A 26,907-nucleotide genomic window follows, 5' to 3' on the forward strand; every position below is an offset into this window, starting at 1 on the left:
GATGGGGAAATCAGGGCGTTTTATTGATGATGGCAACACACACGACGCCACGCTTAGGTGCGCGGGCGCGGAAGGGCCCGCGCCCAGGCTTTGTGCTTTTCCTCGGGGTCCCCGGGGGCAAACTTCTCCTGCAGCTTCTTCCACATGCCTTTATTCATCTCCTTAAACTCATCCAACGTATCTGCAAAAGGAGAAGACAACAAAAAAGGGTGAACTGTAAAATGATTACACAGGTTGGCCCCAAGGGCTTTCGCCATCAGGCAGGACTCTTCACGGAGAAAAGGACGTGCGGCCCCAGCTTCTGAGAAGCGAGCAGAGCAGGGTAACGGACGAATACCGTGAGTGGGCACGAGCACGGGTACCAGACCGTGTCCTGACAGCGGCCTCTGCTCACATCGTCCCCATGCAGCAGCCAAGCAGGGCCCACTCTGCCGCCCGTGAGCCAGGACACAGTGCTGCTGTGTCGGCTTCGCAACCCACGCGCCCTGAGGCTCGTCACAACACTCGACCTGAGCCTCAGGGGCTGTCTCCGTTGTACAGACGTGGGGACTTGAGGCAGAGTGGGGTAAGGGAACCTGAGCAGGCTCCACGGCAGGAAGCGGCAGAGCTGGGGTCTGAACCCAGGCACTTACATCCACCCACACCACGGGGATGAGCGGACACCCTCGACTCCAGCAGGAAACTGGGCCCGGGCCCCCGTCCCCACCCACCATTTCCACACTGGGTCCCCTCAAGCAATCAGGTTCCTCATCGCTGAGCCTCAGGTTCCTCATCTGCGAAGTGGAGACATAAACACCTGCCTCACAAGCTGTGAGCTGTGTTCTGTAGTAATTTTACTGATTTCTGACTGTGCTGGGTCTTCGTTGCCGTGCGTGCGGCCTTCTTTCTAGTTGCAGTGTGCAGACTTCCCACTGGGGGGCTTCTCTTGCAGCGGAGCACCGGCTCTAGGGCTCACGGGCTCTGGAGCACAGGCTCAATAGTTGTGGCTCAAGGGCTTAGCTGCTCTGAGGCACGGGGGATTTTCCAAGATCAGGGATTGAACCCGTGTCTCCTGCATTGCTTCTGCATTGACAGGATTCTTTTCCATTGAGCTACCAGTGAAAGTGAAAAGTTGCTCAGTCGGGTCCGACTCTTTGTGACCCCATATACAGTTCCTGGAGTTCTTCAGGCCAGAATACTGGAGTGGGTAGCCATTCCCTTCTCCAGGGGATCTTCCCAACCCAGGGATCAAACCCAGGTCTCCCGTATTGCAGGCGGATTCTTTACCAGCTGAGCCACCAGGGAAGCCCCCAAAGTTGTGACCTTTAAAGGAAATGATGGAGGTGATGTACTTGGCACCTGGCCCACATTCCAGAAAAGGGAGCCCTCTTCACAGACATGAAGGTGGCAGGAGCCAGTGGGGCCTTCATTCAGAAACATACACCCAGCCCTCCTCCCCACCCCAAGCAACCAGGGCAGGGTATCTCAGTCAGCACCAGCGAGGCTTAGGGCCAGGTAGCCCTTTGTTGCGGGGCAGACCCGGCACTGTGGCCGCATCTCAGCCTTGACCCACCGGACGGCAGTAGCCCCTTCCCGCCAAGCCTGATGACCATCACAGTCTCCAGACGCTGCCAGAGTTTCCTTGCAGGGCAAAATTGAGTCTGAATTGACAACCACTGGTCTAAAGTCTCCCCAGGGCTAAAGTTCTATGATACCTAATTTTACTTATATTTTAAGTTTAGATTTTATTTATGAATTAATTTATGAAATTAATTTTTATAGCCTGGATTTCCATCTCTTAATGAAACTTATGGAGAAAAAGAATAGCTGTTCTGAACAAAAAGGTAACTTACATTATTACAATTATTGTCAGTGGACTCTTGACTAAATGAGGACTAGCTCTGTACCCCAGCCACGAGCCCAGCATCCTACCCCAACTTTTCCAGAAGTCCAGGTTGCCTCGTGGGGCACAAAATGGGATGCCGTAGGCTCCCTGTCTCAACAAGCCCTGAGGCTCCTTCAGAGACTCCCGGGACCCCACCTCAGGGTGGACACACTTGGGACCAACACTGGGGCCACATTTCAGACTTGCCAGGCCCTCAAATCCTCACTACGAACAGTGCAAGGTGTTCTCCTGCCCTGTCAGAGGGAACATTTGGTAAGCTTATTCCACAGAGTCACAACAAAAAGATGAGGCTTGCTGTGAAAGCTAATTATCAGCCAATTTCCTAAGGCTGAGCTCCCTGCCGTCGCAGAACAAGCCACAGCACAGACCAGTGGGGGAGGTCTTGCGTCTCCCCGTCGTGGCGTCCCTGTTCTCCCCCAACCCAGCGTCCCGAGCGTTAACAAAGGGCAGAGGCTGAGCTTCTAGAGCTCCTTTCCGTTCTGATTTCAAGTTCAAACTTTGCTTAAACTCTTTGGGGTCCTCACAATGACACTGTGCATCGAAGCTTGTAATTACATGGGCCTGGGGACAGGGGGGTATACTCTTTGGATATACATAAAATTGCCAATAAAGTGATTCTGCCTGGCCAAAGTGTCTTTACCCCAGTTTTTCAGAGTACTGTAATAAAAGTAGGATCAGGGTCAACACACAATGGCAGATGACACCACCAGGTTTTAATCTGTTCAGAAGGCTGAGTTTTCTGGAAGCCTAAATCCTCAAACCTTAGTGGCTGAAGCATACCAGAGAAATAGGAAACAGAAATTTCTAGAGTACCAGAAAGCAAATGTTTCAGGGCCATGCCCTCCCAGAAAAGGTTAGCCTATTTTTATATGTGGTGTCCTTGGCAATAAAAATAGTAATTTTCCAGAACCTGCCTGTTTCAACCCAGGCTCCCCCGGCCACCACCCGCCACGTGCCCCTCCGGTGACAATGGACGTGGGGAAGAAGGAGGGGCTGGGTGAGGCAGGGTATTTCCTTTCTTGTTAATCAGGGTCTGTCAAGGACTCCAAAACAAACCTAGTTAAACTCGTATCTAACCCGCAGCCCATGTCTCCATACACGTCCACTGAATGGCTTTTTGTTTTAATTAAAACCCTCATTGTTTATAAAGGCCTCTTAGGACCATAAAAATAAAATTATTTTCCTTCCATCCTGACTTCAACTACTTCCATTTGGCAAATACATATTCCCCTGTTCCCTGCTGCCCAGTCTTGAATTTAAAAGCTCTGAAGATAAATTTGCTTTTTTTAAATAACGCCTTTGACCTTCTCCATATTCTATGACCAAAAAACATGAGCCCTGTAGCTTCAGAATTTCCTGTGGGCTATTCCACAAGACTTTCCATCAAGCAAAGCTGTCTTATTAGATGATTCCCCGGGACCACTCAAAAACCCACTTGCAAACCAACCAGAAGCGGCAGCAGCTGCGCTTCCCATACCTGTGGACAGGATCAGCTTGTACTCTTCCAGGGACAGGCCGCTGAAGCTTGTGTCTCGGGGGCGAGGGTACTGGTCACAGGGGCAGAGAGGAGGGAGGGGAGAGGTTAGTTCCGTGGCACACGAGAGAGGCGAGCTCTCAAGGGCAGTTCACAGGCCCTGGTGTCCAGAGGCCAGAGGGAGGGGAGCAGCGCCACCTGGAGGCCACACTGGCGTCCACAGCAGAGGCGCCTGAGCCTCTGGAGACCCAGGCTGGGGCCGGGGGAAGACCCAGACCTGAGGCCGCGTCCCCGACCAGCCCCCGGGCAGTGCCACGCTGCGGCTGACCATACTTTGGGTCATGAGGATTTAGGAGAAATCCCCTTTTCATGCAGACTAGGCCTTTGGCCATGTGTATCTGTGGAGTTACTGAGCACATTTTTCAAGACTGGGGAAGAAACACACTTAGTGGAATTTGACAGCAGTCACGTCACGGCCAAGGAGAGGCCCAGCGTGTTCTGACAGGACTTCCGGTCACTTCAACTCTGTCACCAGCGTGTCAGGAGGGTGGGCCAATCTGTGCGAGACCCAACAGCTGTCGGACACACCCAGAAGCACCCCCTGGCATACAAAACGTGGCTTTTCTTCAAAATTACAAAGACCTTTCATTTAGGTGACCTAAAAGCCTCTACCAAGTGCCTTAGTTGGCTTGGTTGAAATTACTGGTTACATTCGAAACCAGCAAAACCACAATTCTATACAAAACATCACATAATCAGATTCCCTCACTCTTACTGGCTGTCTGCAGTCAGAGGCCTGGGGACAGAAAAGACTGGCCCACTCACCTTGTGTTTGTAGTAGTTTGAGTGCAGCCGTGCCAAGCTCTCGTACATCTGATCACAGGCCTCAGGCTCTGCAATCTGAAAAACAAAGGACCCCGAGAAAGTGAGCAAACCAGCCCCACCCGCACGCCGGCCTGCACCCTGCACCTTGAGGGGGACCCCCCAAGTCAGGCCTTCACAGGAAGCAGGCCTGCAGCTCTGCGCCGGCTTCTCCGACTACAGGTCTTGCTGTTAGAAATCTCCTTTTTGGAATAATGATTCCACCTCAGCAACCCCCCAACCTGCAAAAAAACTCAATCGGCAAATCAATATTTGTGGGGCACCCGTGATGCGTGAGTCAGCAAGCCACTGAGGTGGGAGGCACTGCAGGAAAAATCCAACACTGGCAGGAGCGCTGAGGGCAGTGCGGGCCGCAAGAAGTCAGAGGAGGCGAGTTCCCGCGTGCTCAAGTGGCCAGCAGGTGATGGAAGTGGGACTAAGCAGGGATCTGCAGAAGGCACAGGAGTTGGGGAGAGTGCAGCGGGCCTTCCCGATGGAGGGGGCGGCCGGCATGCACAGGGCAGAGGAGGCAGGGGCAACCTGTGCCTCAGACCGGGCCACCTGGCCGCGGGCCTGAGGGTGCACGGGCAAGAAAAAGATGAGAGCTCTGTGAGTTAAACCTTCAAAATACAGATTCTCTTATGAAAGGGAAAAAAAAAAAATCATCTGAACTTTCATCTGTGGTGAGTAGGGAGCTGTTGAGTGTGATAAGGAAAGAAACATGAAGAAAGCAGTGTCTTAGGATGAGACAGGTAACTGAGGAGACCTGAGAGGGAGAGTCAGGTGCTGTGAGGAAGGACAGAAGGATGCCTTGCAGACAGGCAGGAGGAAGGTGGCCCCACTGGGAATTCCAGGCAAGAAGGGTGACACACGGAGGAGACACGGGTTTTCCCCTTCCATGTCTCTTCCTGGTTTTCCCTTCCTTCTGCCTTTGCCATTATTTAGCTAGTTCCTTATATTATTCTGCCAAGAATTCTGAAAGCGCCCCAGAATGAAACTTCCTCTTCAATGTTTTATCCCAGAATTCAAACGATGGATTTTTCCAACTTAAATCCTTTCTCGAAGAAGAAAGAACATAAATAAATCAGTAGTTGAGTGTTTTAAAAAGGTAGCTCTGCTTCTGCCTCCGTGTGCACGTCAGATAATGTCCCCACTTGACAGCAGACAAAAGGACAGCCTGTCACCGAGTTCTGCCCGCGCCATTCCCCGGCTCAGGCCACCTGTCGGTGGGGCACCCAGGCAGCCACATCGGGAGAGAAGAGGTGAGGGGCTGAGGAGGCAGCCGGTGTTTGCGGAATAATAGTCAAAGGCACTATTTGAACGGATCGGGGTTAAAGGGCTGAAAAGAAAGAACGGATGGAAAAACAGGAGGCCGGTGACTGAGTTCTGATTCCCCGAGGCGGGGCTTTCAGAGAAAGTCCAGCTGGAAAAGAATCTGCAGCATGCACTTTGCGGGAAGAGCATTTTGAACGCTCTGTCTTTGGCAGCGCATGCAAAACCGAGAGCTAACCAGACGAGAGACGAACAGAAGGCGCAAGGTGCAAAAGGAAAAAGAGTAACACCAGCCAAACTTCCAGCGACTACTGTGGAGACCGTCACAAGACAATTGGATGGATGTGTTCACTTCTAAGCTGACGAGAACTCCCGTATGCCCGGCCCATTCTGGAGCTGGCATCCGTGGCTGTGGGCAGCAGCCAGGTCAAACCACTGTGTCTGGATCCTGTCACTTAGGAGCTCTGGGGTATCGGGCAAATCACTGTCTCTTTCCTGACACTTAATTTCCTGAGAATGATGACATTCTCTCATATAACCACAGATCCACGAGCAAATTCAGGACATTCGACGTTGACACAACACTTCTCTCTATCCCAGTGCCCATATTCCAACTCTGTCAACTGTCTCAGTAAAAATCCTTGTAGGAAAAAAGTACTTTCGGCCCAGGCTCGCCTCCAGCACTACCTGCTGCATTTCTTTCTCTTGCAGCCAGGACACCTCGGTCTTTGTCTTTCCTGCATTGACATTTTTGAAGCATACTGGCCAAATTAACCTTTCTTTTAAAAGAAAACGATCTTCCCTATTTCTGAGGGCCATGTGAGGATAAGTGAGGTTAACACCTGGACTGCTCTGAATTCAGGGCCTGGGACGCTAACGAAGGTGGTTACTATTAGCAGTCAACAGTTACGGTAAACACAGCCCTCACAGCACTACCTACCAGGCTAAAGAGAAGACTTCAGGATGATCCCTGCAACAGCGGAGTGAGGGCGTGTGGAGGGCACCCCGACGCCACTAGCGGAGCCAGGGAGCCCACCTAGGGTCCTGGCGGGGGCAGGCAGTAGTCCCCACGGGACGGGGGCGCTCCAGGCACGGGGCCGGCCCGCGCCCACGCTGAGGGGACCGCAGTGAGGACACATCAGTGGATTGGTGCTGCTGGCGTGACTGCCGGGTGTGGCGGGAGGTGGAAGTGACTCCTCAAGCTTCGCCCCGGCCCTCGTCGAACCTCCAGTCCTGACCCTGATGGCTCTCAGTGGGCCCCAAGTGCTCCACGGTCACCCCAGTGGAGATCACACGCCGACCCTGTCTCTGCCAGGCGAGTGGCCGCCTGCAGCACTGTCCCCCACCTGCAGGCCCCGCGTCCTGACCTTCCCCTCCTACACCACTGACCACTGTCCCAACCCAGCTCTCACAGCGCTGCCTCCGGCCAGCAGCCCGCCCGGCTCCCCCGGGGACAGACCGCCGGCACGCTGCGTCCTCCCCAGTCCCAGCTCCCACCAGACCCTCGCCCTCAGGGTCCCGCCAGCAGGAGTCCCCTCCTGCCCCTCCTCTGAGTGCGATGGTGACGGCGGGCTGGAGGCCACCTCCTCTGTACCCTGGGCGGGGGGCAGGGCGCGTGCCACCTCTGGCAGAGCAGGAGGGCAGAGGGGAGGGACAGGGAGAGGAAGGGGTCACCTGCAGTGCGACCCTCTGGGTTCCCTCGACCTTTCAAAAGTCTTTCAGTATTAAACAGACAGTCTCCCAGATACTTTCCGTAAAGTCTGGCGCTCACTGAATAATCAGAATCACCTCTAAATGACCAATCACCAAAAAATGAACTTGTCACTCAATTTCCCATTTGAGGTCAGAAGATGTCTATACAAGGCCGTAAAGGTAGCTCAGTGGAGGTGATGGGAGCTGAGGGATGGCAATTTCTGGCCAGTTATTACTGCCGCCTGAGCAGAGATGGAGCCACGGCCAATTCTGGGTTTCTAGTCACACCCAACCCAAGCTCAGCAATTACAAAAAAGAGTCTTATTTACTACTTAAAACTACATCAATAGAAACCATTCTCTCATTCCGGAAGCCTTACCACATACCTACATCCTACACTTTATTCACAGATATCAGCACAAACACTGAATTCTGAAATACAGTTTTCCCTGATGAAGTGTACTGTGCATTTAAGGAACATTTTCATACAAGCTTTAAATTACCTGATTTTGCATTCACACCTAATGAGATTATGGACATTTTAGGACTAATAGCAGCACTGGGTTTGAAAAAGGCAGCAAGGGATATTATGAAGAATTCAGCTCTGCTCCCTAAATGTGAATAAAATAGATGTTCGACGGACAAAGTGTCCTTTATGGCTCTATTTTCGCTCCTTTCGCATTTCCCCTGCTCAGTCGTCAGTAAATTTCTCTTTACCATATTAAACTTTTATACATACAAATCTACATCGTTGCCGCAGGCACTGACTTCGATTTTCAAAATTGAATTTTGGGTGGTGACAGCAATTGGTACAGCGGCCCCTGTTCTAGTCACACAAAGGGATGCATAAGCACTTTTGGGAAAGGGTGCTGCAGATTGCTTTGCTAATTAAGGTAGGGCTGGATTCAGTCCAGGAGGATCTGTGAAAAAAGGTTTTCATGACTTGGTAATGAACTTCTGAAATGAGTTCATTCTGTTATGGGAGACTATTCCCTTGAGTTCAACTGAAAATCTTTCCTGAGCACCTACTATGTAGAGTACTCTGCTAGGCGGCTGCCAGGGGACGTAAAGACCCAGCCTCGGCTCCAGAGAAGTTGACGATCAAGCTGAGACAAGATACACACACAATAAAAATAAAAAATGACCAGGACAGAGTGTAACTGAGTGCCACAGTTACAGGAGATCAGAGGCAGCAGCTGGTGACCAGGCCTGCTTCCCACGGCAGGTGTGGCGGGGAAGGTTTGGGTTTCACTGCAGTGACAGCTCAGAGTGATACAGAGTCAGAGGCCGTCACTTTGAAGAGTACAGACTTCAGAGCTGGACTCGGTGGAATGGGGATTGGAGGGACTGGAAGCAAGAGGCGTGAAAAACCAGGGGGACAAGGATGGTCCAGGGTCTTAAGTGGCTCCAAGGAGTGCTTCAAGGCCTGGGGAGCCACCAGATTCCTAACAAGCCCTGTGTCTGCGCTTTCATCCACGGGCACCAGGTTCTCAAAGGTTAAGAACCACTGAGGGGGCTTCCCTGGCGGCTCATCTACCCGCCAATGCAAGAGACACGGGTTTGATCTCTGATCTGGGAGGATCCCACATGCCAGAGAGTGACTGAGCCTGTGCTCCACAGCCTGAAAGTCACAACCCCTGAAGCCCACGCGCCACGACTCCTGAAGACCACAAACCACGAGCCCTGAAGACCATGCACCACGACTCCTGAGCCCACATGCCAGAACTCCTGAAGCCCACGCACCACGACCCTGAAGCCCATGTACAACTCCTGAAGACCACACGCCACAACCCCTGAGCCCACACACCACAACCTTGAAGCCCACGCACAACTCCTGAAGACCACACGCCACGACTCCTGAAGACCACGCACCATGACTCCTGAAGACCATGCACAACCCCTGAGCCCACTCACCACGATTCCTGAGCCCACATGCCCTAGAGCCCATGCTCAGCGCAAAGAGAAGACACGGCGATGAGGAGCCTGTGCACTGCAACTAGAGAGTAGCCTGGGTTTGCCGCAACGAGAGACAATCCTGTGTGGCAACAAAGACGCAGCACAGCCAAAAAAAAAAAAAACCACTGGGGGCAGAGATCAAGATGGCGGAATAGAAGGATGTTGAGCTCATCTCCTCCCACAAATACATCAAAAAATCTCCATGTGGAAAATTTCACAGAATACCCACTGAACACTGGCATAAGATCTTGTATAACCAAAGCTGTAAGAACGGTCACCACATAACTGGATAGGATGAAAGAAAAAAAAAGCAAAAGGAATCAGGACAGGAGGAAGCTTTCATTTCAAAGGGAAAAGGTTCCCGTACCCTGGGAAGCCCCTTCACTGACCGGGAGGCCCACCGGGAAGACAGGGAGCCTCAGAGGAGAGTGCGGCGGCCGGCCTGTGGAAGGCAGGACAGAGGGGGACAAGCAAGGCAGCGCGGGCCACCTTGCTGCACTTCCCAGCCACCCAAGACGCACGCCTGCTGGTGTGGAGAATGGCTGGGGCTGGAACTGGGCCTTCAGAGGACTCACCTGGGCTGTGCAGAGACAGCCCAGAGGGCCTGCAGTGTGGTCTGAGTTGCAATTGTGGGGCGTGGGGTGGGGTGCATGTCAGGACAGAGCCTAGCTCTGCCACAGAAGCCACCCTTCAACGTGGGGGCGGGGGGAAGCACGAGCCCACCACAGCAACCTCGTTCTCGGGGGTCACAGTGGGCACGGCTCTGCCCCTGTGAGCTCTGGGAGTGTGCAAGCGCCAGCAGATTGCCCACACATGGAGGTGGGGCTGAAATCTGAGCCGATTCTTGGCAGGTGAGTGACCAGCAAATATATGCCGGCAGCAGCATCTAGGGGACATCTGAGCTGATTACTGGTGCTCCCCTAGCTGAGGCAAGTCTGGCGCCAGCAATAACAAACGTTGTGGGCACGCATACAGGGAAGCGGGGCTGAAATCTGAGCTGATTACTGGTGTTCCCACAGCAGAGGTGGGGCTGAGGGCAGTACCAACAACAGTGTACTTGGAGAGCATGCACAACAGGTGACAGGAAATGGCACAGAACACATGTCCAGGGAGACACCTCCTGGGGAGGAATACACAGCAGCTCCTTTTCCCGTGGGAGCACTCCAGTCCCACCAACCACACACCACAGCTTACAACTGGATTTGGGGCTTCTGCTCCAACAACTGGGGATTAGACCCTGCCCCTAACGGGGCTGTGACAACCACAGAGCAAAGAGGAGGCCCTGCCCAACACCCAGGGCAGGCCGTGGTCACCACAACATCAGACACACTGCCATCAAGGGGGGACGGGCCAGCACTCTGTGAGGAAAGACATGGCAGGCATCCATAACAAAAACAGCCCTCACACCAAAATATTCGACTCAAACAGGCTACACAGGGATGTCCCATTTAAAAACAGCTGTTCATGATCACAGTCGATAACCGTTTTCCCTAGATTCAGAGTCACAGTAATATAAGTAAAATAGAAGAGCAGAGGAACCATTCTCAATGAAAAGAACAAGAGAAATCCCCTAAAAGAATAAACAATGAAACACACCTCTCCAGTCCACCAGATCCTGGGTTCAAAAGAAAGGTAAAGAAATGGCGAAGGAATTAAGGCGATCGACAGAAATGCAGATAACTGTAACAAGGAACTAACATCAGATAAATTGGCAACCCACTCCAGTATTCTTGCCTGGAGAACTACTTGGACAGAGAAGCCTGGCAGGCTACGGTCCATGGGGTCACAAAGAATCAGACACGACTGAGTGACTAACACACACTGTTAGATTTGCAGCTGATACCACTCTAATGGCAGAAAGTGAAGAACTAAAAAGCTCTGTGATGAGGGGGAAAGAGGAGAGTGAAAAAGCTGGCTTAAAACTCAACATTCAAAAAACTAAGATTATGGCATCCAGTCTTCATGGCAAACAGGTGGGGAAAAATAGAAATGTTAGGGGAAGCACACTGACTCAAACTGCCCACCCTGGCCAGGTACCAGTTTTACGACAGGAGGCCCTGGTAAGGAACACAGAACTAATAAGCCACCACTAACAGGGAGAGTTCGGGAAAGGTCAAAAAGGGATACCACGTGCCCAACCACCTTCCAGAATCCTTCTCGCTGGCATCCATTCTGGCTGAACAAGGCGTGCACCACCAGGAAGGACTCTGAGTCAGAATGACTGGCTAAGGACAACCCGGAATTAATCCCATCACCATAAAACCAGAGCCTGTGGGCCAGTTCTGCAGAGCTGTTCTCCTGGGTCCCCTTAGCCCACTGCTCTCTGTCCAGGCGCCCCTTCCCAATAAAGTCTCTTGCTTTGTCAGCTCATGTGTCTCCTTGGACAATTCATTTCCAAGTGTTAGATAAGAGCCCACTTCAGGCCCTGGAAGGGGTCCCCATTCCTGCAACAGAGACAGTGGCAGAGTTATTTTCTTGGGCTTCAAAATCACTGTGGACGGGGACTGCAGCCACAAAATTAAAAGACGCTTGCTCCTTGGAAGAAAAACTATGACAAATCTTGACAGCATATTAAAAAGCAGAGACATCACTGTGCCAACAAAGGTCCGTCTAATCGAAGCCATGGTTTTTCCAGTGGTCATGTACGGATGTTAGAGTTGGACTATAAAGAAAGTTGAGTGCCAAAGAATTGATGCTTTTGAACTGTGGTGCTGGAGAAGACTCTTGAGAGTCCCGTGGACAGCAAGGAGAATAAACCAGTCAGTCCTAAAGGAAATCAGTCCTGACTATTTATTGGAAGGATTTATGCTGATGCTGAAGTTGCAATACTCTGGCCACCTGATGCGAAGAGCCGACTCACTGGAAAAGACCCTGATGCTGGGAAAGACCGAAGGCAGGAGAAGGGGGAAACGGAGGATGAGATGGTTGGATGGTATCACTGACTCAATGGACATGAGCTTGAGCAGGCTCTGGGAGATGGTAAAGGACAGGGAAGACTGGCGTGCTGCAGCTCATGGGGTTGCAAAGAGTCGGACACGACTGAGCGACTGAACAAGAACAAACATGAAGAAGAGGCAATCAAAATCAGAGAGCTCAACTGCCGAGATGAAAACTAAGCTAAAGGCAATCAATAGCAAACCAAGTAATGCAGAAGAATGAATAAGTGATCTGGAAGACTGTCAACTACAAATTGGCATTTGCCAAGAGCATTTGCTAGCAACTGAACACCACCACGGGCATTTGCCATCCACCGCTGTGGAGACGGAAGCCTGTGCTGCTGCAGCCGCTGACCTTCAGCACGCCCTCTGTGCTCCAGGGCAGCTGGCGGAACAGGTCTTTAGATAGCAAGGTGTCTGCAGGAACTGATTTCATGATCCCAGCCTTGCATCTCTTCATATCTAGACGAGATCGGGCGCGTTCAGGGTGGTATGGCCTTCATATCTAGACTCTTCATATCTAGAAAAGCACTAACTTCCTTCCTGGTGACATCAGCTCCTCATGACTAGCAGAAAACCTTCTGTAAAGTAAGCACTTAATTGCATTGAACTCCCCCTTCACCAAAATCTTATATATTGATCTTCCCCACTGCCTCTTTGCAGCAGTCTCTCAGAGCTATCTGAGGTGCTGTCTCCCGGCAGTCCTCATTATGCCCCAAATAAAATATAACTTGCAACACTCACATTGTACATCTTTTTAATCAACAAGACAAAATAACAGAAATCATTCAGTTAGAATGGTAGACAGAAAGACAAATGAAAAAAGAAAATGAAAGCAACATATAAGGTTTATGGGATACAAAGCGTGCCAATCTATGCATAAGGATTTCAGAAGAACGTTGAATTATGGCTGAAAACTTGCCAAACCTGAAGAAGGAAACAGGTATCGAAGTACAGGAAGAACAGAGGGTTCCAAACAAGATGAATCCGACAGACCTAAACCAAGATGTATCATAATTAAAATGGCAAAAGTTAAAGATAAAAAGAGAACTCTTTAAGGCAGCAAGAGAAAAACAAAAGAGTAAGTTACAAGGGTGTCAGGGAATGTTTGACGGGAGGATTCCTACATGCTGTCTCTCATGAGTCCTTTGTCCCTCTTCAAGCGGAACAGCACGCTGCTCCCAGGGACTGAGGTCATTGCGTGAGGCAAGCATGAGTCTCCTTTAGTAAACATTCTCCTTAGGACAAAACAGCTTAATCTCCTTCCCCTTTCTTGAGATATGGATTGTCTCCTGACCTTGTGGTAACAGTTGCTGTACATTTGGTTTTCTGATCTCTATCATTCCCGAAAGAAGTTTCTTGTACTGCAGCCTATATATACTCATAGAAAAATCATTAAAGCACCTTTGCTCCATCAGAGCTTAGGTCCCCGGGTCTTTTTGTCTCTCTCTCTCTCTCTTTCTCTCTTTCACTTTCTTATCGTCGACTCCGCACCACAAGGTTCCGGTCCATTAAAGGACCCCAACACAAGGGAACCCCCATGAGTGTATCAGCTGATTTCTCTGTAGAAACTCTGCAGGCCAGAGGGAGCAACAAGATATATTCGAAGTCCTGAAAGGCAGAAATCCGCAACCTAGGGTACTCTACCCAGCAAGATCATTATTTACAATAGAAGGAGAGATAATGGATCTCTCAGACAAGCAAAAACTAAAAGAATACAGCAATACTTAGAACTATCCTGAAAAAGAGTATTGAAAGGTCTTCTCTGAATAGAAGAGAAGCAAGAACCTATAGGAAAGGGAAAATCACAACAGAAAAAGCAAATATATGAAAGGATTGTAGATCACTTAAATAAACCAAAACATACATTAAAAAAACAGAAAAAAAATTTGTGAAAGCAATTATAACCACAATGAACAACAAAAGGATAAACATGAAAATGTAAAACAGGAGATTAAAATCACATCATTCTTACTTGGGAGAGTGGAATAAGAAAAGTGTAGATTTTTTGTTTTTAATGTGTTTGAGCTTATACGACTACCAGTCTAAAGCAAGCAGGTACCATCAAACCACAAAAGGAAAAACAAAAAGAAAGGAACAAAGAAGCAATATAAAGTCAACTGGAAAAGCAGGTTTAGAATGGCAATAAACACATACCTATCGATAATTACTTAAATGCCAGTGGACTAAATGCTCTGATCAAAAGACATAGAATGGCAGGTTGGATAATAAAACAAGAGCCTACAACATGCTAAAGACCCATTTCAGGGCTAAGGATAACACAGGTTGAAGGTGAGAGGATGGAAAAAAATATTTCATGCAAACAGAAATGACAAGAAAGTGGGGATCACAGGATCGTATCAGACAAAATAGACTTTAAAACAAAGGCCATAAAGAAAGATACAGAGGGACACTATATAATGATAAATGGATCGATACAAGAAGAAGATATACTTAGTAATATATATGAACCCAATATAGGAGCAACTAAATAAATAAATTCTAACAGACATAAAAGGAGAAACTGATGGGAATACAATAAGAAGAGATTTTAACTGATGGGACTACAATAACAAGAGATTTTAACACCCCTCTGACATCAACCAGTAATGCTGAAGAAGCTGAAGTTGAACAGTTCTATAAGACCTACAAGACCTTCTAGAACTAACACCCAAAAGCAATGTCTTTTTCATTACAGGGGACTGGAATGCAAAAGTAGGAAGTCAAGAGATACATGGAGTAACAGGCAAATTTGGCCTTGGAGTACAAAACGAAGCAGGGCAAAGGCTAACGGAGTTTTGCCAAGAGAATGCACTGGTCATAGCAAACCGTCAGAAGAGAAGACTCTACACATGCACATCACTAGATGGTTAATACCGAAATCAGATTGATTATATTCTTTGCAGCCAAAGATGCAGAAGCTCTATACAGTCAGCAGAAAGGCCAGGAGCTGACTGCAGCTCAGATTATGAACTTCTTATTGCCAAATTCAGACTTGAACTGAAAAGAGTAGGGAAAACCACTAGATCATTCAGGTATGACATAAATCAAATCCCTTACGATTATACAGCGGAAGTGACAAACAGATTCAAGAGATTAGATCTGGTAGACATAGTGCCTGAAGAACTATGGATGGAGGTTCGTGACACTGTACAGGAGGCAGGGATCAAGACCATCCCCAAGAAAAAGAAATGCAGAAAGGCAAAACGGTTGTCTGAGAAGGTCTTACGAATAGCTGAGAAAAGAAGAGAAGTGAAAAGCAAAGGAGAAAAGGGAAGATATACCCATTTGAATGCAGAGTTCCAAAGAACAGCACAGAGAGATAAGAAAGCTTTCCTCAGTGCTCAATGCAAAGAAATAGAGGAAAACAATAGAATGGGAAAGACTAGAGATCTCTTCAAGAAAATTAGAGATACCAAGGGAACATTTCATGCAAAGATGGGCACAATAAAGGACAGAAATGGTATGGACCTAACAGAAGCAGAACATATTAAAAAGAGGTGGCAAGAATACACAGAAGAACTGAACAAAAAAGATCCTCACGACCCAGATAATCACGATGGTGTGATCACTCACCTAGAGCCAGACATCCTGGAATGTGAAGTCAAGTTTGGGCCTTAGGAAACATCACTATGAACAAAGCTAGTGCAGATGATGGAATTCCAATTGAGCTATTTCAAATCCTAAAATATGATGCTGTGAAAGTGCTGCACTCAATATGCCAGCAAATTTGGAAAACTCAGCAGTGGCCACAGGACTGGAAAAGATCAGTTTTCATTCCAATCCCAAAGAAAGGCAATGCCAAAGAAGGTTCAAACTACTGCACAATTGCACTCATCTCACACGCTAGCAAAGTAATGCTAAAAATTCTCCAAGTCAGGTTTCAACAGTACGTGAACTGTGAACTTCCAGATGTTCAAGCTGGATTTAGAAAAGGCAGAGGAACCACAGATCCAATTGCCAACATCTGTTGGATCATCAAAAGAGCAAGAGAGTTCCAGAAAAACATCTATTTCTGCCTTATAGGCTATGCCAAAGCCTTTGACTGTGTGGATCACAACAAACTGTAGAAAATTCTTCAATAGATGGGAATATCAGAACACCTGACCTGCCTCCTGAGAAATCTGTATGCAGGTCAAGAAGCAACAGTTAGAACTGGACATGGAACAACAGACTGGTTCCAAATTGGGAAAGGAGTACATCAAGGCTGATACTGTGACCCTGCTTATTTAACTTATATGCAGAGTATATTATTTGAAATGCTGGGCTGGATGAAGCACAAGCTGGGAATCAAGATTGCTGAGAAATATCAATAACCTTAGATGTGCAGATGACACCACCTTTGTGCCAGAAAGTAAAGAAGAACTGAAGAGCCCCTTGATGAAAGTGAAAGAGGAGAGTGAGAAAGTTGGTTTAAAACTCAACATTCAGAAAATGAAGATCATAGCATCTGGTCCCATCAGTTCATGGCAAATAGATGAGGAAATAATGGAAACAGTGAAAGACTTTATGTTTTTGGGTTCCAAAATCACTGCAGATGGTAACTGAAGCCATAAAATTAAAAGACGCTTGCTTCTTGGAAGAAAAGCCAAGATCAACCTAGGCAGCATATTAAAAAGCAGAAACATTACTTTGCCAACAAAGGTCCATCTAGTCAAAGCTATGGTTGTTCCAGTAGTCATGTACGGATGTGAGAGTTGGACTATAAAGAAACCTGAGCACCGAAGAACTGATGCTTTTGAACTGTGGTGTTGGAGGAGACTCTTGAAAGTTCCTTGGAGATCCAACCCTGAATACTCACTGGAAGGACTAATGCTGAAGCTGAAGTGCCAATACTTTGGCCACCTGATGTGAAGAACTGACTCATTGGAAAAGACCCTGATGCTGGGAAGGATTGAGGGCAGGAGGAGAAGGGGACGATAGAGGAGGAGATGGTTAGATGGCATCACCAACTCGATGGACATGAGTTTGAGCAAGCTCCATGAGTTGGTGATGGACAGGGAGGGCTGGCGTCCATGGAGTCACAAAGAGTTGGACACTACTGAGCAACTGAACTGACATCAACGGACAGATCTCCCAAACAGAAAATCAATAAGGCAACAGAGATTCTAAATGACACAAGAGAACAGTCAGGCTTAATTGATATTTTCAGGACAGTACATCCAAAAAATCAGAATACACATTCAGGTGCACATGGAACATTTTTTAGGATTGATGACTTACTAGGACATAAAACAATCTCAACAAATTTAAGAGCACAGAAATTATTCCAAGCATGTTTTCTTTTTTTTTTTCCAAGCATCTTTTCTGACAATAACAGCATGAAACAAGAAATCAACCATAGAAAGAGAAACGGGGGGGAAAAAAAAAGATTACATGGAGACTAAACAGGATACTGAACAACCAATAGGCCAATGACAAAGTCAAAGAGGAAATTAAAAAATACCTTAAGACAAATGACAATGAAAATGCAACCAGACAAAATCTATGGGACACGGCAAAAGCAATTCTTGGTGGAAAGTTCACAGCGATGAAGGCATTCCTCAAAAAACCAAGAAAAATATCAAATAATCCAAAATACCAGTTAAAAGAATTAGAAAAAGAAGAACAAACAAACCTAAAGTCAGAAGAAAAGAGACTGAAAACCTCTGGCTAGGCTCCCCAAGAAGAGAGGGGACCCAAACAAAGAAAATAAGAAATGAAAGAGGAGAAATAACAACTGACATCACAGAGATATAAGAAGCCATAAGAGGATACCATGAACAATTATCTGCCAACAAACTGGATAATCTAGAAGAAATGGATGTTTCTAGAAACATATAGCCCACCAAAACTGCATCAGGAAACAGGAAATTTGTTTTGTTTTTTGGTTGCACTGTGTAGCTTCTGTAATCTTAGTTCCCTGACCAGGGATTGAACCTGGGTCATGGCAGTGAAAGCTCTGAGTCCTAACCACTGAACCACCAGGGAATTCCCAAGAAGAAATAGATAATTTGAACAGACTGATCACTAGAAGTGAAATAGAAGCTGTAGTATAAAAAAACTCCCTGCAAACAAAAGTCCAGGGCCAGATGGCTTCACTAGGGAATACTACCAAACATACATAGAAGAACTTATACTGACCTTCTCAAATTCTTCCAAGAGACTGAAGAGGGACCACTCCCAAAGTCATTCTATGAAGCCACCATCACCCTGATACTAAAACCAAAGACACCACCAAAAAAGAAAACTACAGGCCAACATCTTTGATAAATACAGATGGAAAAATTCTCAGCAGAATAGCAGCAGGACTTCCCTGGTGGTCTCGTGGTTGAGAACTTGCCTGCCGATGCAGGGGACGCAGGGGCAGCCCCTGGTCTGGGAAGACGCCACACGCTGCAGGACTCCCCTCATGCGCCATGCCTCCCGGAGCCGCGTGCTTCAGAGTCTGTGATCCGCGCTGCTGAGCCTGCGTGCCGCAAACGTGGACGCTGGCGAGGGTCTGTGTGTCTCAACGAGAAAAGCCACTGCAATGAGGGGCCCACACACTACAACTAGAGAGCACTCCCTGCTCACCAAAACCAGAGAAAGCCCATGCACAGCAATGAAGACCCAGTGCGGCCAAAAACAAATAAGTAGTTAATTAAAAAAAAAACAACTAGCAAACCAAATCCAATAACACATAAAAAGGATCGTATACCATCATCAGGCTGTATTCATCCAAAGTTAACAAGAATGGCTCAACATACGCAAATCAGTGTGATACACCCCATAAACAAAAGACAAAAATCACATACATGATCATCTCAATAGGTGCAGAAAAAGCATTTGATAAAATTCAATGTCCACTCATGATTAAAAACTCCTCTCAAAGCAGGTATAGAGGGAACATATCTCAATATAATCAAAGTTTACTTATGACAAACCCACAACCAATGTAATACTCAACAGTGAAAAGCTGAAAGCCTTCCCACGAAAACCTGGAACAAGACAAGGATGCCCACTCTCACCACTTCACAGCAATCAGACAAGAAAAATAAAAGGTATCCAAATTAGCAGGGAAGAGGTAAAATTCACTGTATGAAGAAGATATGATCCCCATACAGAAAACCACAAAGAGTCAACACAAAAACTTTTAGAGCAGATAGATGAGATTAGCAAGGTAGGGCTTCCCAGGTAGCTCAGTGCTAAAGAATCCATCTGCCAATGCAGGAGCTGTGGGTTTGATCCTTGGGTTAGGAAGATCCCCTGAAGGAAATGGCAACCCATTCCATTATTTTTGCCTGGGAAAATCCCACGGAAGAGTAGCCTGGCAGGCTAGTCCATGGGGTTATAAGAGTCAGACATGACTTAGTGACTAAATGACAACAACAAAGCAGGATACAAGAATTAATGTACAGAAATCAACAGCATTTCCCTACACTAACAATGAAACATCAGAAAGTGAAAAAAAAAAAAATCCTTTTAAAATCTCATCAAAAAAACAAAAAACATCCTAGGAATAAACCTCACCAAGGAAGTGAAAGACTTATATGCTGAGAACTATAAAATACTGCTAGAGGAAACTGAAGATGATTCAAAGAAATGGAGATGTATCCCATGCTCTTGCATTGGAGGAATTAAAATTGTTAAAATGGCCATAGAACCCCATCAAATTACTCATGATATTTTTCACAAAACTGGAATAATCCTAAAATTTATCTTTAACCGTAAAAGGCCCAGAATTGCCAAAGCAATCCTGGGGAAAAAGAACAAAGCTGGAGGCATAACCCTCCCTGCCTTCAGACAATAATACCACAAAGCTACAGTAATCAAAATAGTATGGTACTGGCACTAAATCTGACAAATGCATCAGTGAAACAAAGTAGAGAGCCCAGAAATAAACCCATACACAGGTCAATTAATCTTCTGCAAAGGAGGCAACAATACACAACGGAGAAAAGACATTCTCTCTTTAGCAAGTGGTGCTGGGAAAGCTGCATAGCCTCCTGTAAATCAATGACATTAGATTACTTCCCCATACCACACACAACAAGAAACTCAAAATGGCTTAAAAAGTTAAACCTAAGACATGATAATATAAAACTCCTAGAAGAGACATAGGCAAAAGAAAAAACAAACAGAACCTAATCACTTACAAGCTTTTGCAAAGCAAAGGAAACGATAACAAAATGAAAAGACAACCTATGGACTAGGAGAAAATACGTCCAAACAATGCAACCAACAAGGGCTTAACTTCTAAAATATACAGAACAGCTCATACAACTCAACAATAAAAAAACACACAACCCAACTGAAAAATGGGCAAAAGACTAAACAGACATTTCTGCAAAGAAGTAATACAGATAGCCAATAGGCACATGAAAAGATGCTCAACACTGTTAATTATTAAGAGAAATGCAAATCAAAACAGAAATAAGGGATTACCTCACACGAGTCAGAATGGCAATCATCAAAAAGCCTACAAACAACAAATGCCGGAAAGGGTGTGGAGAAGAGGGAGCCCTCCTTCACTGCTGGTGGGAAGGTAAACTGGTTCAGCCACTATGGAGAACAGTATAGAGTTTCTAAAAAACTAAAAATAAACAGTTGCCATGTGATTCAGCAATCCCACTCCTGGGCATATATCTGGAAAAGACTACAAATCTAATTAGAAAAGATACATGCACCCCAATGTTCACAGTAGCATTACTTACAACAGCAAGACATGGCAGCAACCTAAAAGCCCATCAACAAATGAATGGATAAAGACGATGTAGTACATATATACAATGGAATATTATAAAAAAAAAAAGAGTGAAATAATGCCATTTGCAGCATCATGGATGGACTTAGAGATTACCACCCTAAGTGAAGTCAGTCACAGAAAGACAAATGTTATCTGTGGAATCTAAAAAATGATACAAATGAACTTATTTACAAAACAAAAACAGACTCATCTACATAGAAAACAATCTTACAGTTACCAGAGGGGAAGCAGGGGAGGGACAAGTTAGTTTGGGATTAACAGATACACAGTACTATACCTAAAACAGATAAACAAGGACGGACCACATAGCACAGGGACCTATATTCAGTGTCTTGTAATAACTCAGAAGGGAAAGGAATCTGAAAAAGAACATATATACGTATAACTGGATCACTTTGTTATATACCTGAAACAAACAGCACTGTAAATCAACTATACTTGACAAAAAGAACTGACTACATCACGGCCAGTTTAGGAGGCAGTGGGGAAAGGCCCCCGCTGGGCTGGGGTCCGGTGCGGGGCGGACACAGGCCATCAAAGAGTGAAAGCCTCACCAAGCTGCACTAGTCCAGGAGGCAACAGGCAGACCCTCAGATCTCTAAGGGGGGACCCACTGACAGTGGTGGACGGTCTAGACCTCCAGGAGGCACACTACATCTCTGAACATGCCTAGAAAACTGCCATGCCTTGGTCTAAACACTACCTTAACTCCCTCCAGCTCCATCCAGAACCAGGGGAGAGAAAGAGACAAGATACCTGCATTCCCTCTCAGGCCTGATTCTCTTCACAATGGCTGCTTTGCAGTGGGCTCAATATTACAACTAAAAAATAGCACAATCTGCCCTCAGGTCATTCATCAATAAATACAGAGGAGCCACACGGTGGGTGACGCTGGATGGCAGCACTTGCCAGCAGACTCCACACTGAGCCACAGGCCCAGGCCTTGACTGGATGACTGAGAAAACAGGAGAGGAAACCTTTCAGTGCCCCTCTGAGGACCTGGATGGAGGACCTATGTTACCGCCACCCCCAAAAAAGTTCAACTCCTTTCAAACGGGGCTGCTATTATTTCCACTTGGATATTTAACAGAAGAACTCCCTGGTGGGTGAGCCCCTTCCTGGGAGGCTCCTCCGAGCTGGTCCCCATTCTAGTTCAGTGGGCGCTGCCAGGAAGCCGCCTGCACCTAATGAGCTCATTAGAAGCGCTGGCGCCTTCCCCTCTACTTAAGTCAACAATTACTGTTGTTTTCGCCACCTTCTCCCGTGTTGTGATTCTTTTATTAATCTCTTGGTGCTGCAGGGAACATGCACTCTCTTAAGGAAACTGGACTGAAAGGAGGCAAAATCCATGAACATTCACTTTAAAAAACTGCACAATAGAATAGAGGATGAAAGAGGTGTTAAGCGTGTTCTCTCTTCCCACCAACCCCTCCCTCTTGGTGGGCTGAGGGTGGAGTGGACCATGAGACTCCCCAGAGGGCGAGCTGCAGGAGGATAAATGGAGGCAGCTATTTTTGTGCTCTGGTTTGTGGTCTGAAGGATTAATTTGCTTTCTAGGCGATCTGGCTTTTCTGTGCTCCGATCCCACTTGAGGATGGTCTTTCCCCCATGTGCGCTGGGGAGGGAGGGGTTGGGCCAAAGAAAAGCAGGTGGGTAAACAGAGAGATGTTTCATTCTTTGCCCAAACTGTCCATGGGCCAAAGAGGTTCTGAGCAGGGAAGGAGGGGAAGGGAGGGCTTGAAGTGCAGGGAACAGGACTCCTTTCTAAGAAGAAGAAACAACTCGGGAGGAATGGGAGCTGAGGAAAGATCGGGCACAAAGGAGACTATGCGCCCTTGTCCCGCCGCTTAACTCCCAGGGACTCCAAATAAGTTACTTTTCTGATTTCGTTTCTTTGCAGAGTGAGGATCGCAGTGGTGACCTCAGCTCAGCTGCACTAAGCATTAGACTAAGTAAGCTCATGCACACAAGTGTGCCATGCACGAGTTCAGCGTTACCGTCCAGATGCAGGGAGCCACGAGGCTGACAGCAGGACTGCCTGTCCCTCCCCTCTATGGGAACAAACACAGAGAGCCTCCCCGTCCCGTCCTGTCTTTCCAGCAATCTCGGCAAAACCAAGGGGGAGAGCCACACCGATCAGCTGACTGGGTTGAATGCCTACCCCTGGCTGCCAGTTTAATAAACCACCTTTCTTTCTCAAGGTCTTTATAAATGATCCGGGGGTGTCAGTGGGAGTGACTCAATGCTGTTCTCAATTCCGGCAAGGGACTACTCCTTCTAAAAATTACTGCAGATTTACTAAGCCTGGGAGCATTCTCAAGCGGCAGAAGGATGAGGGACCACGATAGTGGTCCTGAGTAATGTGCCTGCTGCCATCATGATGCACTGGTTCCCTCTACCAGGGACGCATTCATCAGTGGTCGGGAACCATCAACCGAGCCGCGAGTCGCATCTGCAGCCGTGACTCAAATCTGTGTGGGCCTTCTACTCTTCAGAACCGTCTCCCTAAGTGATGACAAGGGATGACAATTCCAAAAGAGAAAGCGCAATCCTCCTTTTCTGGCTCTTCTCACTCTAACAATCAAGTAGGTGAATGTCAGACTCTCACCTTCCCAGGGTCTAACCTCTGGCAGCTTCTCTGCTGGCTGGTTTCACCACTCGAATTTCATCAGAGTTAAGTCACGTGCCTGCCCAACCATAACCTCCCTGTTGATAAGGACTAGGTTCTGTCCCTCTTCTGCCATTCCTGCAGTTCCCCACAGAGTGAGCTCTCAAATTAATTCTCACCTCTCAGGACATGGAAATATTTCCATCTCGCTCTTCACTACTTCTCTCCATCTAGATCTGCTACATCTGCAGCTATATTCAAATGATTTTTGTCTCATGAGCCATAATCATAATTTATTTACCCATTCATTCATTTACTGAGTGTCTTTTATGTGCCAGGAACTATGCTAGACGCTCTGGGGAGAAAGATAAAAATAGCACCATCTCTATTCTCAGGAAGCTCACACTGAAAATACATAGGAAGCAGAGCCCTAGAAAGACTATGGGATTTGAAGAGTTGGGAATAGTTATGACTCCTGCCTTCAAGATCTTTATACTCTGGGCCAGTGAAGACCACTGTAAGAAGTGTGAAGGCCCTCACTGTTGTGGGACCCTCACCCCATTCCCAAATCCCTGAAACAGACATGCTGTCCACGCCCACCACCCAGTCAGCATTTGGTTTCTGTGATGCCACTGGGCATGTTGTTCTTGTTCTATCAGGTAGGCTGGCTTGGCTCTGGGCTGGGCTAAGTTGAAAAAAGGCAATGTTCCTGCTTTGACAGGTTGTGGCCAAATTTCCAAAAAGTCATTTCTTCACAATGTGTGTGTACGTGCATGTCACATCTCATGTATCTGACCTCTTGCCTGAGCCCCAGGCTCAAATATCCCACTGTCAACTTGACATTTGCACTTGGAAGTAAATCCACTTTGCATCTCAAGTTAAACACGTCTAACACCAAATTCAGGATGCTCTTCCCACACCCCACCTGCTCTTTATCTTGCTTCTTCCTCAGCTCAAGAAACAGCACCACCCTGCACCCAGCAGCTCAGGCCAAAACCATCTATCCTTGGTTCCTCTTCCCCTTTACCCTACATCTAATACATCAAAAAGTCCTGCTGATACAACCTTCACATTGCAACCCCAATCTGGCCACTTCCATCTCCTGTGCTGTCATCTTATATCCAAGCCACCACCATTTCCTGCCTGGGCTACTAGAGGAGCCTCCTCTCCAGTTGTTCCTATTCCTGCCTCCCTATAATCCATTCACTGATACAACCAGAGTGGTCTTAAAAAAAAAAAAAAAGAGTACATTAGGTTACATCAGCCTGCTGACTAAGCCTCCAGAATAGCTTCTCTCTGGTATTTATGATAAAATCCAACTCCTAACCAGAGCCTGCCTAGAAGATCCTATGACACCTGGCTCTTGTTTTTTTTTGACTGACACCTCTTAGCAAACGCCATTTCACTCACTACCCTTCAGCCACTTGGACTTTCTTTTTGCTTCCTGCCTCAGGACCTTTGCACAGCCTAAAAGGACACCAGGTGTGTTCACTGTCGGCTCATCATCTTCCCTTAGGCCTCATCTATGTCTCACCTCCTCAGTAAGGCTTTATCGATCATACCTAATATTACCCCTTTACCAGGGTACTCTATCTCACGCCCATCACAGTACTTATCTAGACTGTCCTAGGTATATCTACCTGCTTACTGTGTCCTGAACTAGGACCTAAACAAATTTCACGTGGGGGGGACCTCATCTAGTTAACTGCTGTCTCCCCAGCACCTGGCACAGTCCTGGCACATAGCGGGTGCTCCATAAGCACGTGCTGTGTGAATGAACAAATCCCAGAGCCGCAGCACCGACCTGGAGGAGAGCAAGAACACAGGTCCACTACTCACACACAGGGACACAGCGTGAGGCCTCAAACCTGCCGGACGGGTTACGGGGGCCCAGGAGACACACCAAGACTTAGCGGGCGTCCTGCGGAGGTCCTTGGACATCAGCTCAGTCACTGAACAACACTCCGAGGTACTGGCTTCGTGTCAGGGGAGCAACAAGCCTATGACTGTCATTACCTAAGGCTGGTGCCGTGCGACAACCTGGCTGCAACCTGAGTCATCGAGAGCGTTTAAAAACAAAGGCCCTAGAGATTTTGATTCAGTAAGGTTGAACGGTCCCAGGCTACAAGATTTTAAAACTCTTCTTTATGAGCCTGCAAAGTACAGCCGGGTGAAAGGGCCGAGCAGAAGCCGGGGCCCCAGCTCTCCGCGGGGCCTCGGGGCGTTAGGGGGGTCCCGCGCACGTGCGCCCGAGCAAAAAGGCGCGCGCATGCGCAGGCCCGCCGCCGGCCCGCTCGCGGCCTCGCCCCGCCTCGTCCTCCTCTCCCCTCGCCCCGACCGCCTCCCCGCCACAGGCGGGCCCCACAGCCTGGTCACCTGGGTGTTCTCTCCCTCCCGAAAGGCCTGCGCTACCCGCTGCCGCAGATAAGCGCCCAAGTCCCGGCCCCGTTTGGTCTCGTCCACTGGCCATTCCTCACACAGCTTAAGAAACCGCCGGTAGCGGCTGGCCGCCATGTTAGGCCCCACTTGACTCCGCCCCTGAGGGAGGAGTCGGCGCCGACAGACGGCGCTTGCGCACTAGGCGTCGCCAGCTTCCCGAAGAGGGGGGCCGGGAGGGACGAGCGAGCATGCGCCGCTGGGCGGCGCGCTTGCCGCTCTGAGGGAAGGACAGCGGCTCGCTTGCCTCTGCAAGTCAATTCAGTGTTCCTCCTCCAGGAACTAGTCCAGCTCCCAGGGGCAAGCCAGGCGTGGAGTATCCTGGGGACAGCTTTGCTCCTCTTTTGCAATGACTGCACAAGCTCCAGACTAAAACAACCTTCCTCTGAGACCTCTGCTAATTTGCGTAACTGATTAGGTTGCATGTAAATACAGGTTGTTGTTCGACATGTGTTTGAACTTAACCACGTGGCATGCACAGGTGGCTCGAAGCCCGAACAGCACTCCCCCTCCCCGCCCTTCTCGCAGGCCCTGTCCTTGTCGCTACCACGTGGTTCTCTGCCACGACTCCTTGAGTGCTCCTCAGCCCTCGTCCCATTTCCCCCAGCTCCTATTGGTGTCCTTCTGATGGTCCCCTCCCCAAGCCTGCCACTTTTCCCTGCTTGAGCAATATCTGCTGGGATGATTCAATTCGAAAAACTTGTTTTACCAAGCTGTCTCCTCTACATCTCCAGATGCATGTAATATCCAGAATTCTTTTTTTTTTTTCCTCCTAAAGATACCTCTCCTCTTCCAGATTTTCCTTAAGAAAACCTGAACCTCCTTTTGCGTTTTTACTGTCCTGCATTTGGGCTTCCCAGGTGACTCAGTGATAAAGAATATATGCCTGCCAATTTAGGAGATGCTGAAGAGGTGAGTTCAATTCCTGGGTGGCGAGGATCCCCAGGAAGAGGAAATGGCCACCCGCTCCAATATTCTTACCTGGAGAATCTCATGGACACAGGAGCCTGGCGGTCTACAGTCCATGGGGTTGCAGAAGAGTTAGGCATGACTCAGTGC

At 47.9% G+C, this 26,907-nt stretch overlaps 1 protein-coding gene across 1 annotated transcript; it reads right to left on the reverse strand.

Moving 5' to 3' along the window:
- LOC122430153 (ubiquinol-cytochrome-c reductase complex assembly factor 2) lies at positions 1 to 25,964 on the reverse strand. The gene is made up of 4 exons (XM_043450974.1): positions 25,789 to 25,964; positions 4,185 to 4,259; positions 3,363 to 3,432; positions 1 to 181 (listed from the first exon to the last, which is right to left on the reverse strand). The coding sequence occupies exons 1-4, from the start codon at positions 25,924 to 25,926 to the stop codon at positions 54 to 56; spliced, it is 411 nt and encodes a 136-aa protein (XP_043306909.1). The 5' UTR covers positions 25,927 to 25,964; the 3' UTR covers positions 1 to 53.
- Between the last annotated feature and the right edge of the window lie 943 nt (positions 25,965 to 26,907).

This window comes from Cervus canadensis, chromosome 28, assembly GCF_019320065.1.
Source record: "Cervus canadensis isolate Bull #8, Minnesota chromosome 28, ASM1932006v1, whole genome shotgun sequence".
NCBI classification, from domain to species: Eukaryota; Metazoa; Chordata; class Mammalia; order Artiodactyla; family Cervidae; genus Cervus; species Cervus canadensis.

What these genes read in the sequence shown, in the direction of transcription:
- LOC122430153 (XM_043450974.1), bottom strand. Translation starts at nt 25,926, where the DNA reads ATGGCGGCCAGCCGCTACCGGCGGTTTCTTAAGCTGTGTGAGGAATGG. An exon ending in CAAACTACTACAAACACAAG is followed by an intron (nt 3,433 to 4,184) that starts GTGAGTGGGCCA and finishes CCCTGTGACCAG; the next exon opens with TACCCTCGCCCCCGAGACAC. An exon ending in CAAGCTGATCCTGTCCACAG is followed by an intron (nt 182 to 3,362) that starts GTATGGGAAGCG and finishes CTCCTTTTGCAG; the next exon opens with ATACGTTGGATGAGTTTAAG.